At 29.7% G+C, this 15,022-nt stretch overlaps 1 protein-coding gene across 5 annotated transcripts in view; it reads right to left on the reverse strand.

Moving 5' to 3' along the window:
* Window positions 1-15,022, reverse strand: part of ssp6 (PDZ domain-containing short spindle 6) — a 390,763-nt gene that overhangs the window by 93,934 nt on the left and 281,807 nt on the right. For all 5 annotated transcript variants that reach the window (XM_075374051.1, XM_075374056.1, XM_075374055.1 and 2 more), the window contains one exon: window positions 1,564-1,683. In XM_075374051.1, coding sequence (XP_075230166.1) covers window positions 1,564-1,683 — 120 coding nt within the window. The remainder of the gene's footprint in view (window positions 1-1,563; window positions 1,684-15,022) is intronic.

Here is a 15,022-nt window from a genome sequence, read left to right on the forward strand (position 1 = left end):
AAGGTATTACTTCAGAGGATGATATGTATGAATGTAAATTAAGTGTAGTCTTGTACAGTCTAAGGTCGACCATTCCTGGAGACGTGTGGTTTTTTGAAACCCAACTACCAAAAACACGATATAGTATCTGGAAACCACCGAATTACATAAAACGATTAGCCAAGCAAAATAGCACCAAATCAATCTAAAAATTAATGACTAAAATAAACAAAGAGGGTAAAATCCATAAACGCTAAACGAAAGTAAAATATGAGGCAAATCCAAAAAAAGATGAAGAATGGTAAAAATCATGTGTTAAGAAGTTGGCTGCAAGACTTACTGTATTTTACTTGTATCAAATCGAATATTCATCAATTTCCTTATACACTGGAGATGTTACTGTTCCTCATAGAAAAAGTTACATAAATTTGTTGTTCTATATGTTCCGGTCTTTCTTATGGTAAGACTACTATAATCCATCTAAGATTTAAGAACGTTGCTTTCTGTGTTTATTAAGCTTCAACAATCAGAATAAAGTTCTCCCTTTTAGAATGGGATAAGAAAGGGATGCTAATAAACAACAATATATCTAGCTCAATGAAAAAGGCAACGGAAAACCATTTCACTCCTTTCTTTAATATGCTCTGTATGTTTCAAATTGGGAATAACTGATAAATATTTTAGGGAACAATGAATGATCAAGTCAGGTCGACAGACGTTTGCGTATGGCAACTAATAACAAATTTATCAATTTAACATATGTTACTGTACGATATTAATTGTGCTACACTTAATTAGCAACCATTATCCGATAGTACACCTTTGATGTAGAAAGGAACCGGCTTAGTCCCTTAATTCTTGGCCTTTCACACTTAAAACACTAACCTCCCTGAAAATAATTTTGGTAGGATTTGAACTATCCTCAGACAGAAAACTTATACATTATTAAGGGGTGGATGTGGTTCATTTCCCTAAATAAATAATAAGAATACTAAATTAATTGAACAAATTAAAATAAATACATTATACCAACAAGCAAACCAATTTAATTTCTAATCATTGACGATGGTAGTTATTCTCTCAACCCATATTTGTACGGTAAATATCTATATATATATATATATATATATATATATATATATATATATATATATATATATAAATATATATATATATATATATATTTTTTTTTTTTAAATAAACATGTATATATATATATATATATATTTATATACATACTTTTACGGGAGCTTCATTGTTATTCAAATCATGAGGGTGTTTTACTCGTACAAACCCGCATAAGTTAAAATTAAGTACTGACTTTTCATATTAACAGGATTAAAACCTGCGGGCTGTACACGGTTTGTAATACCATTAATGAATTTACTTCAGCACAGTTTTTTGTTTTAACTAGACGTATACGCATAACCACAAAATATAAATAATACAAAACAAATTGAAAGTTTCAAAATTAAATCTAATCGTAATTAAGTTATAAACCTTTGTCAGAAAATTAATTTTCTCAATATATAAAGCAATAATAAAACAATATTAAATTATACAATAAGAAAGAATCATAAATACCTGTAGTGTGAAACCATACGATCCGTTCTTCTTTTCAACAATTATGGTCCGCCTTCTGCGGTCCTCTTCCGGTTTTGTCACCGCCACTCTGTCCGATTTAACTCGCTCCAGGATCTGAGACTGAAAAAATAAATGTATAAAAAATTATTTAAAATAATATTTTAAGAAAAGTAAATACTATTTAAAACATGATAAATTGATTTTAAAATAGTTTAATTAATAAATTGTGAATTTCATCGCGGTCAAATGTTTTTATTATTTTAAACTTTTTAGTCAAGTAACCGGAGGCAGGTGCAGCCAGTCGGGTTGCACATACAGTAACAGTGGCAGTGGCTGTGTAGGTTCAGCCACCGCGCAGCGCTGTACACCGCCGAACTCCTTAAAAAATCGAAATTCCAAAAAACCCGAAAATTGTTTTTAGATATTTATCTGAAAGCCCAAATCTAGTGAATATCTCGTTAGTATAGTCGAAAATGGGGAAAATATTCAATCTCTGTTCAAATTTGTTTTACCTTTCTCACCTCATTCAAGGTCGAATTAAAAAAATCTAGAGACTGGTTTTAAAATTTATCCTCAAAACCGTGAAGAAAACCAAGATATAACAGTATGATGATTTTAATTTAATTTAGCGCAATCCATCCAAGAAAAAACACTCATCTTTACTTGTAACATAAAATTGAAGTAAACGTACCTGCAATACAAAAACTAGATAATTGTGATAAAATGATATACAATATTTTACATAAAAATAAAAAAAATTAACAAAGTACGTTACCGCTACATTAAAATTTCATTAGGTAATAGAGAAAAAAAATTTATCACAATTTTTTTTTGGATTTACATCCTACATCCCTAACGATTTGTTTTACATATTCCAAACGTTGTCTGCCTGCACAATTTTTTCTTTCTACCTGTCCCTCCGATACTAAAGCGATTATTCCAGCATGCCTTAATATGTGGCCTATAAGTGTGTTTCTTCTTTTAATTATATTTTTCGAAATGCTCCTTTCTTCATCGATTTGCCGCAACATCTATTCATTTGTCACTATATCCACCATCTGATTTTTAACATTCTCCCATAGCACCACATTTCAAAATCTTCTAATCTTTTCTTCTCAGATACTCCGATCGTCCATGTTTCACTTCCATATAAAGCTACGCTCCAAACACATACTTTCATAAATGTTTTCCTGACTGAAAATTAATTTTGAATCTAAACAAATTATATTTCTGACTGAAGGCTCGTTTCTCCTGTGCAATTCGGCATTTTATATCGCTCCTGCTTCGTCCATCTTTAGTAATTCTACTTCCCAAATAGGAAAATTCTTCTATCTCCATAATCTTTTCTCTTCCTACTTTTATATTCAGTGGTCCATAGTGTATTTCTACTACATTTCATTACTTTCGTTTTGTTCTTGTTTATTTTCATTCGGTAGTTCTTGCGTAAGACTTCATCCATGCCGTTCATTGTTTCTTCTAAATCCTTTTTACTCTCAGCTAGAATTACTATATCATCAGCAAATCGTAGCATCTTTATCTTTTCACCTTGTACTGTTACTCCGGATCTAAATTGTTCTGTAACATCATTAACAACATTAGTTCTACGTAAACATTAAAAAGTAACGGGGATAGGGATCATCCTTGTCGGATTCCCTTTCTTATTACGGCTTCTTTCTTATGTTCTTCAATTATTACTGTTGTTTGATTTCTTTAAATATTAGCAATAGCTCTTCTATTTGAACTCTAATTTTTTTTAAAATGCTGAACATATTATTCCAGTGTACGTTATCGAATGCCTTTTCTAGGTCTATAAATGCCAAGTATATCACAATATCTCTTGTCAAGTACCACAATATCAACCAAGTTTATCACAATATCTTCAATAATATTTTCACACTAACTGTAAGCTTCCCATGCTTTTTTATTCTTTAATTATGTGTTGAATAGAATTTTTGCAAGCCTCGCATCTATTCTATTAACACCTTCTATCAGTAGATTTTTTACATCACTTAACTTAAATGTTGTGCTATAACTCCCAAGACAATTGTGTTCTGTCTCATGTAGACAAAACACGAGACAAGTTTTCTCATTTTGCTATTTTATCTAATTTATAATGAATATATTTTTGTTTAACTGATTTTACTAATCTTATAAGTTCTATTTTTAACATGTCTTTGATGTACTCGATTTTCTTCAATTTTAACCATTCGGCAATTTCCCATTTTCGGGTAGAAGCGTTTGGAATTTTTTTCAGTTTTCAGGCAATGGTACGACTCAATTACTATGACGGATCCTTCAGCAATAATTTCGACAATTTTTTTTAAACCACATTAAAACTGTCACCATTCATTTCATCGTGATACTCTTGCAAAGATCCGAATTCAAATAACCATAAAGCATCGTTCAAAAAACAATTCTCACTTCCTACGTGCGTTACTATTAATTGTTTACCTTTTCCAGCCAGGGTTTTCACCCCAGTTGACAAACCTTTCACAATAGCATCTTTTGCGCTCTTTACTTTTTTTTCCCCCTATATCTTTTCCTATACATGAACCGCATTGACAAAAGTTTCATCTATATAATAAATTGTCTTACCCTCTTCACGAAATCGCTTAATTTCTCTTAATATTCCCTGCGCCATGAAATAATAACTTCGCGTTCAGTCAAATAAAGAATTACTATTTTTTGACATGAAACAAAAATTCAATGTTTTTAAAGCACAATGTAAAGTACTTCTAAAAAAATTCGGGCAGTCCAGAATCGGTAATCATGGCATTTTTCTGATAGCGGATTTAATAAAAATCGTCCAAATTTTCAATCGTTTTCACACACTTTCGACGGTTTTTTTTAGGGTTAACATGTTTATAATCAATTTGTATTTTTTTCTTAGATTAAAAATTGTTCTTTCGCTAACGCTTGCTACACTACTTGCTCTATTTCTGACTGCAGTTTCAGGCTTATCTTGTTATAAAATTATATATACGTTGCTTTTTTTCGGAGCTACTTAAGGGTTTTCCCGGTTTATTCTTCACGACAAAATCGCTCATTGTTATAACTCAATTGGCATAAAAACAAAGGGCAAATTAAAATTAATGAAAATAAAACTGAATAAAACTGTTAAAAAAATGAAATATAAAACTGTATCATACCGTACAGAGTAACACAATAACACAGATTCACTGAACTGAATAATTTTGTGAAGCATTACAAATGATGTTATCGTTATTAAACATAAATAACAGACTCAACAAAATTTCAGTTCCTTATCTCGGCATGCCACAGAGCCGGACAAGTGATAGCTTACAATACACTATTTTACGCATAAAACAATAATTGTACTTGCGTGAGAGTGACAGAATGACTCAACCTAAACTACTAAGATATTATTAATACATATTGAATTAATATTTATATCTGCTACACGGTTTCGTGAGACAAGGATTAGTTATTCACATGATTATACACACACCAGAAATCAAGTTGATATCTTTATTTGTTATCGACAAATTTAGAAAATAGTATATTTCATTGTTATCCCATTTTAACCCTTTAAACTCAGAATTTCAAAATATTCTTTCTTATTGCCCTGAGAATATTCTTTCTTAGTACTCCTGAAGAAAAACGTGTATAAAAATTTTCATCAATTTATCTTCAGTAGTTTTTACTTAAGTATTGATTATGCATAACTCACGATATATATATGAACGTAAGTAAATTTCTAATCATGTAAAAAAACAAAGAGGATTTAATAGTCAGGACAAGCAAAGAAAGAATTACTAGATCGTGGATACCGGTGTTCTTTGGTGGTTGGGTTTCAATAAACCACACATCTCAGGAATGGTCGAACTGAGACTGTACAAGACTACACTTCATTTACACTCATACATATCATCCTCAATCATCTTCTGAAATATTATCTGAACGATAATTGCCGAAGGCTAAACATAAAAAAGAAAGAAAGAAAGTAAAGGAAGAACAGAGAAGAAGTAAAGGAAGCAAAGGAAGAAAAGTAAAAACTCTTTCACACTTCACAAGAAGACCGAATTTTTTATTTTATTTTATATAATTATTTTGGGCAAGAAATATACAAAACATAAATTAAATGAGAAAACTAAGAGTTATAATTTTTTTAAATTTAATATAAAATATATTCTCTGTTTATAAGAAAATTATATTATTATAACCGTAATTTGATGAAATAATAAAAAATAACGAGAAGACCCTACACACAAGCATCAACTTTAAACCCACTTACTACTGTGACTCACTCCATGAGCGCGTAAAACTAAGTCAATATAACCTCAAATTGAGAATATATTGTCTGTTGTCATTATTAAATTGAGCGTAACTGAAGAACAACTCGACCAATCTTCATAACACTTTCACATGCACAACTTCAGATACAGTACTACAGCGTATATATTTAAATGAAATTGAGCAAGTGGTTTTGGAGATTTCCGAAAGAGAAATTTTATTTTTAGATCTATATATAAGGAAATTTCTTACTCCTAACCCTTTAAATTAAGTTATCCTATTTAAGTTATCCCTTTAAATTAAGAAATTAAATAAATATACTCCTCATTCCTAAAAACGTAAAGAAAATTTAATTTCATCCCCCCCCCCCCCAATCAACACCGAAAATAGTACCGTACTTTTCTTGAAAAAGTCGATAAAAAAATTAAAAATATTTGGGGGACTATGGTGAAAGAAATTTGGAAGAGCCCCCAAGAAGGACAAGCAAAAAATTTTAAACAAATCCAAACTCGTGTTTCTAAAGCGACCGGTGTATTGGTTTCATCCCTTTACCAAAGCAACAAGAACACGAAACCAGTGGAAGTGAATTCAATACTCTTCGTAAAAAAAAGGATAAGGAAGAAGTTAAAAACGGACTATTTCCACAGAGGTTTTATTCGGAGGACGGTGAATGTGTTTCACTTACGGTAGAGAGAACGCCGCTCTCTGAGGAAACTTTTGTCATTGGTAAGAGTAACGTTTGAAGGGAGCATGGAAAAAGTCATAAAAAATTAGTCATTTAACCAAGTTATTGTATTTCAAACCTAATAAAACGTGTTTTTCGTCAATGAATTTTTCTGTTTTATGAAGGATATCATGAAAAATACGGGAAATACAGTTCTTGGACCTGCTTTATTTAATTTTTCAGGTCAAAAAAATAAGAAACTATGTACTCATGAAAAATCTAGGCTTCCGGTGGAAAAAAAGTACAAAACAACAGATAAACTTTGATCGAGAATGATGTAAGAAATAAAAGGTTGGATTATCTGCGCTCCATAACTCGGTACAGAGAAGAAAATCATCCAATTATTAAATTTATATATATATATATGTGTGTGTGTGTGTATAAATCCAGCTCCTAATTCGAATTAAAAAAGAAACAAGACATGATCGACTACCTCATTAAAAACAACATACCATTTTCACATGAAATATTTAAACCTGAATTGTATAAAGTGATAAAACTACATAAACCGCGATTTAAAAAGTACAGAATAGATTTTTTATTTGCTAAAAAAGACATACTGTTGTCGGATTACCACTTTATCATTCCGACTTAAATGTTATCGAGAATGTCTGGGTTTGTGTTAAAAATTACATTCCCCAAAAGAATGTAATATTCAATTTAGAAGACACAATAGAACTGGCAAAAGAAAAACATAAAGAGAAATAAATATAAACTTCTGAAAGGCAGTTTGCAAAACTATGGAAAATTCTGAGAAAAATTATTTAAAACCTGAGCCGATCTCAGACGAAATTTCTGAGCGTTTTATTGTAAAATTACATTAAACTGATTTCAGTTACGACAATGTTAACGAAGAGGAGGACATACTGAGCGGAGTTGAAGAAATGGTGTAAATTGGAAAGAAAGTTAGGTAATGTGTTGTTTTAGTGAATCTAGTAAAAATTATTTATGAAACCAATTTGGAATTTATAATCTGATTAATTTTGGAATTATGGTTCGTCTTGGTTTTTTAATAAGCTAATATTTTACATTACTATTAGCATCATGATCATAATATTTCGTAATGATTTTTTTTTTTATTATTTCGGTGAGAGATTAGATTCTATTGACATCAATTGAGTTAAAATTTATGAGAAAATTTATAGCGTATGTTTTGTTTAATACGTTTGATTTAGGTATAGTGTTGTTAATTGTGTACGTTGGGCATGTGGTAATGATTCTTAGGAATTAAAATAATCATAAATTAATATCACTATCCACAACCATATAGCTAAATATAGAACTAAAACTATACATAATTAAGACAAGATCAAAGACAAGCTTTGTTTTACTGAAGTAGATTTATGATTAGCTACTGAAGTGTAATACATTAGGGTATAATACATAAGAAACTTTGGCGAAGGCGCATTATGGAGCCGAGTGTTCTTAACTATGATTGTAAATGAAGGTTTGCTCACTGTATTCCTGTCGGCAGATCAGAACTCTTTTACTGGATGGAGACAACTAAGAGTACGCGCGGCTTATACGCCATCTCACCCGCCAAACAAACATGTACGAACCTTTTTCCTTACTTCTAGCTCTAGAATGAGTTCCCAAATTATTTCTATTTTCTCCTGAATCACACTGTATTGACTAACATATTTTACTGTCCATAAAGCAGAATATTTTATGCAGCTGGTGCTAGATGATTATTTTTTATAAGATATGTATGCATTAATGCTTTAAAAAATCAATACGATCACAAATATTGTTAAAAAATTATTTTCATAACTCTTCTTCCATTATTCGATCAAATTCATAAATTATTAACTTGTATTAACTATAAACGTTTAAAATGTTAAGTACGTAGTACTTAAATTCATATATAACTATATTAATATAATTTTTTTAAACTTTAAATTTTAGAGTGTAATTAAAAAACAATGTTATTCAATGACATTCCCTTCAAAATAACTGATTGAATATTTTACTTAAAAGTAGGTTAATAATCATAACAAAAATTATTTCATCACAGTAGATTCTATGTCGACCTTGGGTCAATTCCCCACCCCAATTTATAGAATTACTTCACTAAGATTAAAGCTAAAATAAATATTGAAATTTCTTTAATATTTGAACAGCAGATTTTAATTCTTTAACGTATAATCGACAGCTGTTTGATAACAATATATTATGGCTATATATATATATATATATATATATATATATTTTATAAAAAGATTATATAAATGGCAACTATATATATATATTGAGGGATATACAAAAAAGAATTCGATCCATCTAACACAGAAAATTCAATTCCGGTTGAATACTTTTCAAACATTATACAGTTCCCTGTGAACGATATAATGCCTAGAGGTCTATAAATGCTACTAACAATATTAACTACCAGGTGCTCACAAAAATGTTTCAAAAACCCTTAGCCTATATTTTCTATCTTCCGTTTTTCTAATGTTTGTGAATAAAAAAGAACAATAGATTAATCCGCCGATCTTCCCCTTCTTCCTGTTTTATCCCTACTTAAAATTATTGTTATATATAAAATATAATGAACAGAACATCTGTGCAATTACAGTTATTACAATATACTACACGCAGTCTTTTTTTTAAATACGTAATAGGAAAAACAGCCTTTTTCTAATTTTTTTTTTCTATAAATATGATAATCTCAAAAAATAAACAAGTTAAATAAAATAATATATAATCATTAAAAGGAAAATCAAGTTAACTTTCTATTTCAAAGAGTGCTGATTTTATTCTAAATTATACAAGTTATGTGATATATTTATAAATTTTCAAACTTAATCAGCATTATCGATAGGGGAACTTAAATTGGGCTGGTGTGTAATATTATTCATAAATGTTACCTCGCGTAGAATTCGTAGCAAAATTAAATTTATACTCAACTTGCTTTATATATTCTCCTTTTCTATTACATATCGTTTTTAATTCAAAGAGGTAACATAAATAAATTAATACAGAAATACAATTAATCAAATTTATTATTTTACACATTAATTTCTAGTTGTAAAAGAATATTTAAAATAAAAAATAAAATTAAAGCTACAGAATAATAACAAAATGAGATAAATACGTCTCCAAAAATAAATTTAAAAAATAGATCTACTTTAGTTTTTAATATCAGAATAAAAAATAAAGGATCGATTTAGAGAAAAATTAACAAAGATATAACGTAACCGAAAAAATATCAAAGTAAATTTCCATTAATTGTGAGGTACTCTAATGTTAAAAGCTAATGTTTTATTCATTATTATACACTTAACGGCAATATATGCTTTATGCATATGTATATATAAATGTATATAAATTGTAAAAAAAGAAAGTCAGTTAATGAAGTACAACTGTCAAGAGCGTATATGATTACGTATAATTAACTATAAAAAATCACAATTTGCAATTTTAAAACAAATCTACTGTCTTCCTTTTCAAATATAAGAATAGTTCTTTAGAATATTCATTACTTCTTTTTCTTTCATTAACGTATACACAAAAAAAAAGCAATACAGGTGTACTATTAAATAAGGAATTTAATGGTAGTATATACGTAAAAACTTTTGGTTCAATTCTTTGATTTGATAGAAGTTTATGAAAGGTAAAAAAAAAGTTATCTATAATATAACAGGTCTGTTCAGAAAATAACCGAACTTCATTTTTTTTTAATCTTTATTATAAATTGTACAGAGTATTGGTCTTTGAACCCTTCAAAGTACTCCCCTCCCCTATTTCCCAGCGGTGTTTCCACTTCGCAAAGCAGTCCTGGATAGTTTCGTTTGAAATGTCCTTTAAGGTCCGTGACAAATTTCCTTTAATGTCAATAGTCTCAAAACGGCGTCCTTTCATCACCGATTTTAATTTCCGAAACAAGAAAAAATCACAAGTCTTGCGAGTAGGAAGGCTGAGGGAGGGCAATCAGCTGATTTTTGGCACAAAATTGATGAATTGACAAAGCTGAGTGTGCGGACGCGTTGTCGTCCGTTGTCGAGAAGGAAGGTACTGATGTACTTTCTAGGGGCGTACAGATCCTTTGCCGTTCCATTGAGGACTGAACTTTTGCCTCGATGTCGTAGCCGTAAACCCGGCTTTCGTCTTCTGTTACGATCCTTTGCATGATCGTTTCATCGTCATCGGCTTGTTCAAGAAGTTGCCGACAAAAGTCCATTCGTTCGGTCATCAAACAAGCAACAAATTTTGCTGCAACTTGATGCAAGTTCAGTTTTTCAGTCAAAATGTCATGGCATGATCCAATTTAGATGCTAAACTCTTCTGCAAGTTCTCTGACAGTCAATCGGAGATTTGCACGCGCCAGATTGTCGATTTTCTGAACCTGGGTGTCATCAGTAGAAGTCGAAGGCCTACCTGATCAAGGGTCATTTTTAATCGACTGACGACCACTTTTAAATCGTTAAAACCATTTGTAACATTGCGTACGACCCACAGCATCATCTCCATAAGCTTGTTTCAAAAGTTGAAACATTTATATGAAAGTTTTCCCAGTTTCACGCAAAATTTTACGTTCTATCGTTGCTCCTGAAAAGCCCACATTACAAAAATCGGAACTAACACCGAAAAACGCTGCACTCAAATAACAGTAACACGAAAACTAAACGAGATAATAACAACCCAAGAACATGTAGTTACAGAGAAGGTTATGCTGAACGCAATGCTGCCAACCGTACGTCACTAAATATCTACATTGGCGCATAATTAAAAATGTTCGGTTATTTTATGAACAGATCTCGTATAGATTGGGGAACGGTAGAAACTCAATTTGATTTCAAAAATGGAAACTAAATCTAAAAGTTTTAAAAGATGGAATTCCAGGTAAAGTAGCAGTAAAAAGCAACTGATTATCCCAGCCCGGCGAAGATGAAAGATTAAAATGTTAACAAAAATACCGCGTATTTCTATTAGTATCTACTGCTCACCACAAACCATATTACTTGTTTTACCAAAATATACTATTCCTATTTATTTAGCCATAATGATACGAACAACGGTTGCAACATGAAGACAATACGGACACGTGGTACAAGTGCGCATCCGTTTGATACAAATGTCAGTAGTACGTAAAAAAAAAGAAGAGATTGAAGATTAATAATCGTAAAATAGCAACGTATCACTGCCAATAAATTTGACGTTAAATAATTTCCAAAATAAAAAATTAGGAATATAATTTTATTTCATTAATTTTATCCTCAAAAATTTTGAAAAAAAAATAATAGTGCACTTATTTGACTACTTTTTCATTCAACACGACGTTACATCCCCCCAAAATATAAAATTACACACTAATAACTGCCTAGTAAGTAATTTGATTCTCGATTGTTATCCTAACTGAAATCTCATTTGATCCGCCCTATTTTTCAATATACTCGTATTTCGAATTATTAAACTTTATATTTGGAATTGGTTTGTACGCTCATTTTCTTGTAACTGATTATTTAATATGTTATCAGAATTCCAATTTTTGTAACTGAATGAGGCAGATTAATCTTTGCTAGTCTTTGCTAGTTGTATCTCGTGTGCTAGTTGTATTTAAGGATGGCATTTTTTGTTCATAACTATTCTACAATAAAATTATGATATAAATAAACATATTATTTGAGAATGAAACGGTGATACCCGTAAAGTTTGGTGAAAGAGAGATGAATATGCGATAAAATTCGGCAAAAACACGTTTTGTTAACTGGAATTGTACTTACTGAATTAGTCATGTCAAACAAAAAAGCAAATGAGAAAGAGATTTGACACAGAGATCGATGAACCCTGTTTATTAAACCCTGTGTAATAAAACTGGGAGAATTTAACCTTAGTAATGAATAGTTGAAGGGATCTAAGAAACCTAATAAGAAAATTTCCTGCTCTTTAATCCAACAATGAAAGTTGTCAATATTTTACAACAAATTTGACTTTAGCAGCCAAGGCAAAATGACTTATTAATAAAGCTCATAACATTAAGTTCTGCTTTATCGTAAAAAAATGTTTTTTATTTTTTGGAGTGATCATATATGTGGTTTTTAATTATCCAAAAATATTAAATTTTTTCGATATTTTAAAATTTTTTTTGTATGTTTAGTACCTTACCTTTTTTAGCTTCATTCTTTTGTTATATGTAGACGTGTTTCGGAATCACTCCATCGTCAAAACTTATTGTACTAGTACTTGAAATTTCTGTTATATTTAAATAGCATTTAGTCAAGGCCCCTCCCTTTACTTCACATCATGCCTTAGCTGGTCTTCTTTTTTATTTGTTATTAATGGTTTTACTTAGGTTTAATTTTCTTTATCTATTTCCTGCTTTCAATAAATTGAAGTTCTTGAAAAGGACATCCGCTTGATTACTGTTCTATTCATTAATGATCGTTTTATTGATCCTTTTTAATTTAAAGATTTCTAAATTTTCTAACATGTTCATTCTTTTCCTTTATCACATCTGTGCATTTATTTCGTTGATTTTTCCATTTTCATTGGGGTATGTCCTTTTATTATATGGGTTGTATAATTTTTTTACTTTTTGAAAGATCACATATGTTCGAAAAAGCAGAAACGAAAAAAACATTTTTTTTTTATTATAAAATCTGCGACATCACCTCTCAGTCCACTGCATCGATTTAATCAATAATCATCTAATCCACAACACCTACGAAAAATGACAGTTTTTATATTTTTAATCTATAAATTCGGTACAACTAGATTTAACTTTTGGCGTTATCATCATCCCAACTACATAATCTTATTAAGATGGTTAAAAGACGTTGAACCTCAAAGAATTATATATGTCCCTCAGATTACTATTAAGGCACCTCTTTTTCTAATCTATATTTCTAAAATTATACATATTATAAACATGTTATATCTCTATAACTAAAATTTATATTTATGCAGAAAATACAGGCCCTTTTCTATCTATCGAAAGAGTAACTTAATAATCTAGTAGAATTAGTGCAATAATATCCACTTTATAAAAGATTACATTAAAATTATTTTCATCCATTTTATAACAAAGCGACGAAATATTGCTAAAAGGGTCTCTCCGTAAGATATATGTGATATTGAGCATAACAAGATTTTTAGATGTTATTAATCGATTAACAACAATCGTAAGAAGTTTGCCATGTTTTAAATAAATCACCTACCGACATCTTTACTTTAAATCTGATTATATGAATATTCGTTGTAGATTTTCCAATGGTTTAGAAAAAGTGACTTATAAAAAGTTTTTTTTTAATATAAAAAAAAAAATTGTATGTAGATTGTAATATTTGTAAATAGATTTGTAACAATAGATTGTAAACTTTGTAGGTATAAATGAAAAATAATACCTTCTGAAACGAAAAATGCTTAATTATCGATATTTTAAAACAATTTGATAAAAAATCCTTTTCGTACATTTTCGAGAAATTTTATCGAAATATTGGTATTATAAATGTTTGTTGGTGTGTTTGTGCGCGTGTGCGCGCGCGCGTATTTGTAAGTAAGCTCCCTTGCGTTTTCACCTAAGTTGTACAAAAAAAGAGAAGACGCAATTTATTACATTTTCCCCTTTTCCATTACCGTTTTAAGCCATTAACCGTAGAGAGAGAATTAAAGTACCACATTTATTTTAATACTGGTTAAAATTAGTACCGTAATTAGCTGTGGTTCAACGATGTGCATGTGTGTGTGTATGTTTACGTACGAATGAATATATATATATATATGCTTTTTAGAACAGTTGTAGAGTATTTTTAAAAGTGTCATGTGTCATTAAGACTAAAATTGACAAGGAAACCTCTTCTCTAACTCTACTCAGTTATTTAAATGACCCTTAGTAACATGAAACTGTTTTCCTGTTACTTCATTACAAAAGGGGAAGATACTGTTAGGGCATTCAAACTAATCACAGAGGACTTTTACTACCTTTCGTACAAATAAATTCCAATACTATACTATGTTGATAACTGACACTAATGACAAATTAGTGTTTACTTACTCAATAAATTTTTACAATAAATTTATTTATGAAAAATACGATCTTATTTTGTTTAAAATTTACGTTAACCTATAATCTTCAGAGGAGTGAAATTTATTAATATATAGAATGAAGAAAATTAATTGTTTTATAATATTAAACATAAGAATTTTAAACGAAATTTATATAAAAAAGTGTTGATACAATTAACGTTTGATTATTTATTAGCTCCTTTAAAGCCGAAGATCCTATTTTTACAAACAGAAAAAAATGTAATACAATGAATATTATTCGAAGGAATTTCATTTTAGATTTAAATCACTGCTGAACCGTGCAAAACTTGAACTTTAAATGCTAACAAACAATATCAAATTAGTAATGTAATAACAAACTTCACCACATTAAATTAATATTCAATACAAAATCAAAATAAATCGATGTAAAACCCAAAATTTATAAAATCAATATATAAAAATATTTATTTGACATAAATATAAATTAACTTTAAA

Source organism: Lycorma delicatula, chromosome 8 (genome assembly GCF_047948215.1).
Source record: "Lycorma delicatula isolate Av1 chromosome 8, ASM4794821v1, whole genome shotgun sequence".
NCBI classification, from domain to species: domain Eukaryota; kingdom Metazoa; phylum Arthropoda; class Insecta; order Hemiptera; family Fulgoridae; genus Lycorma; species Lycorma delicatula.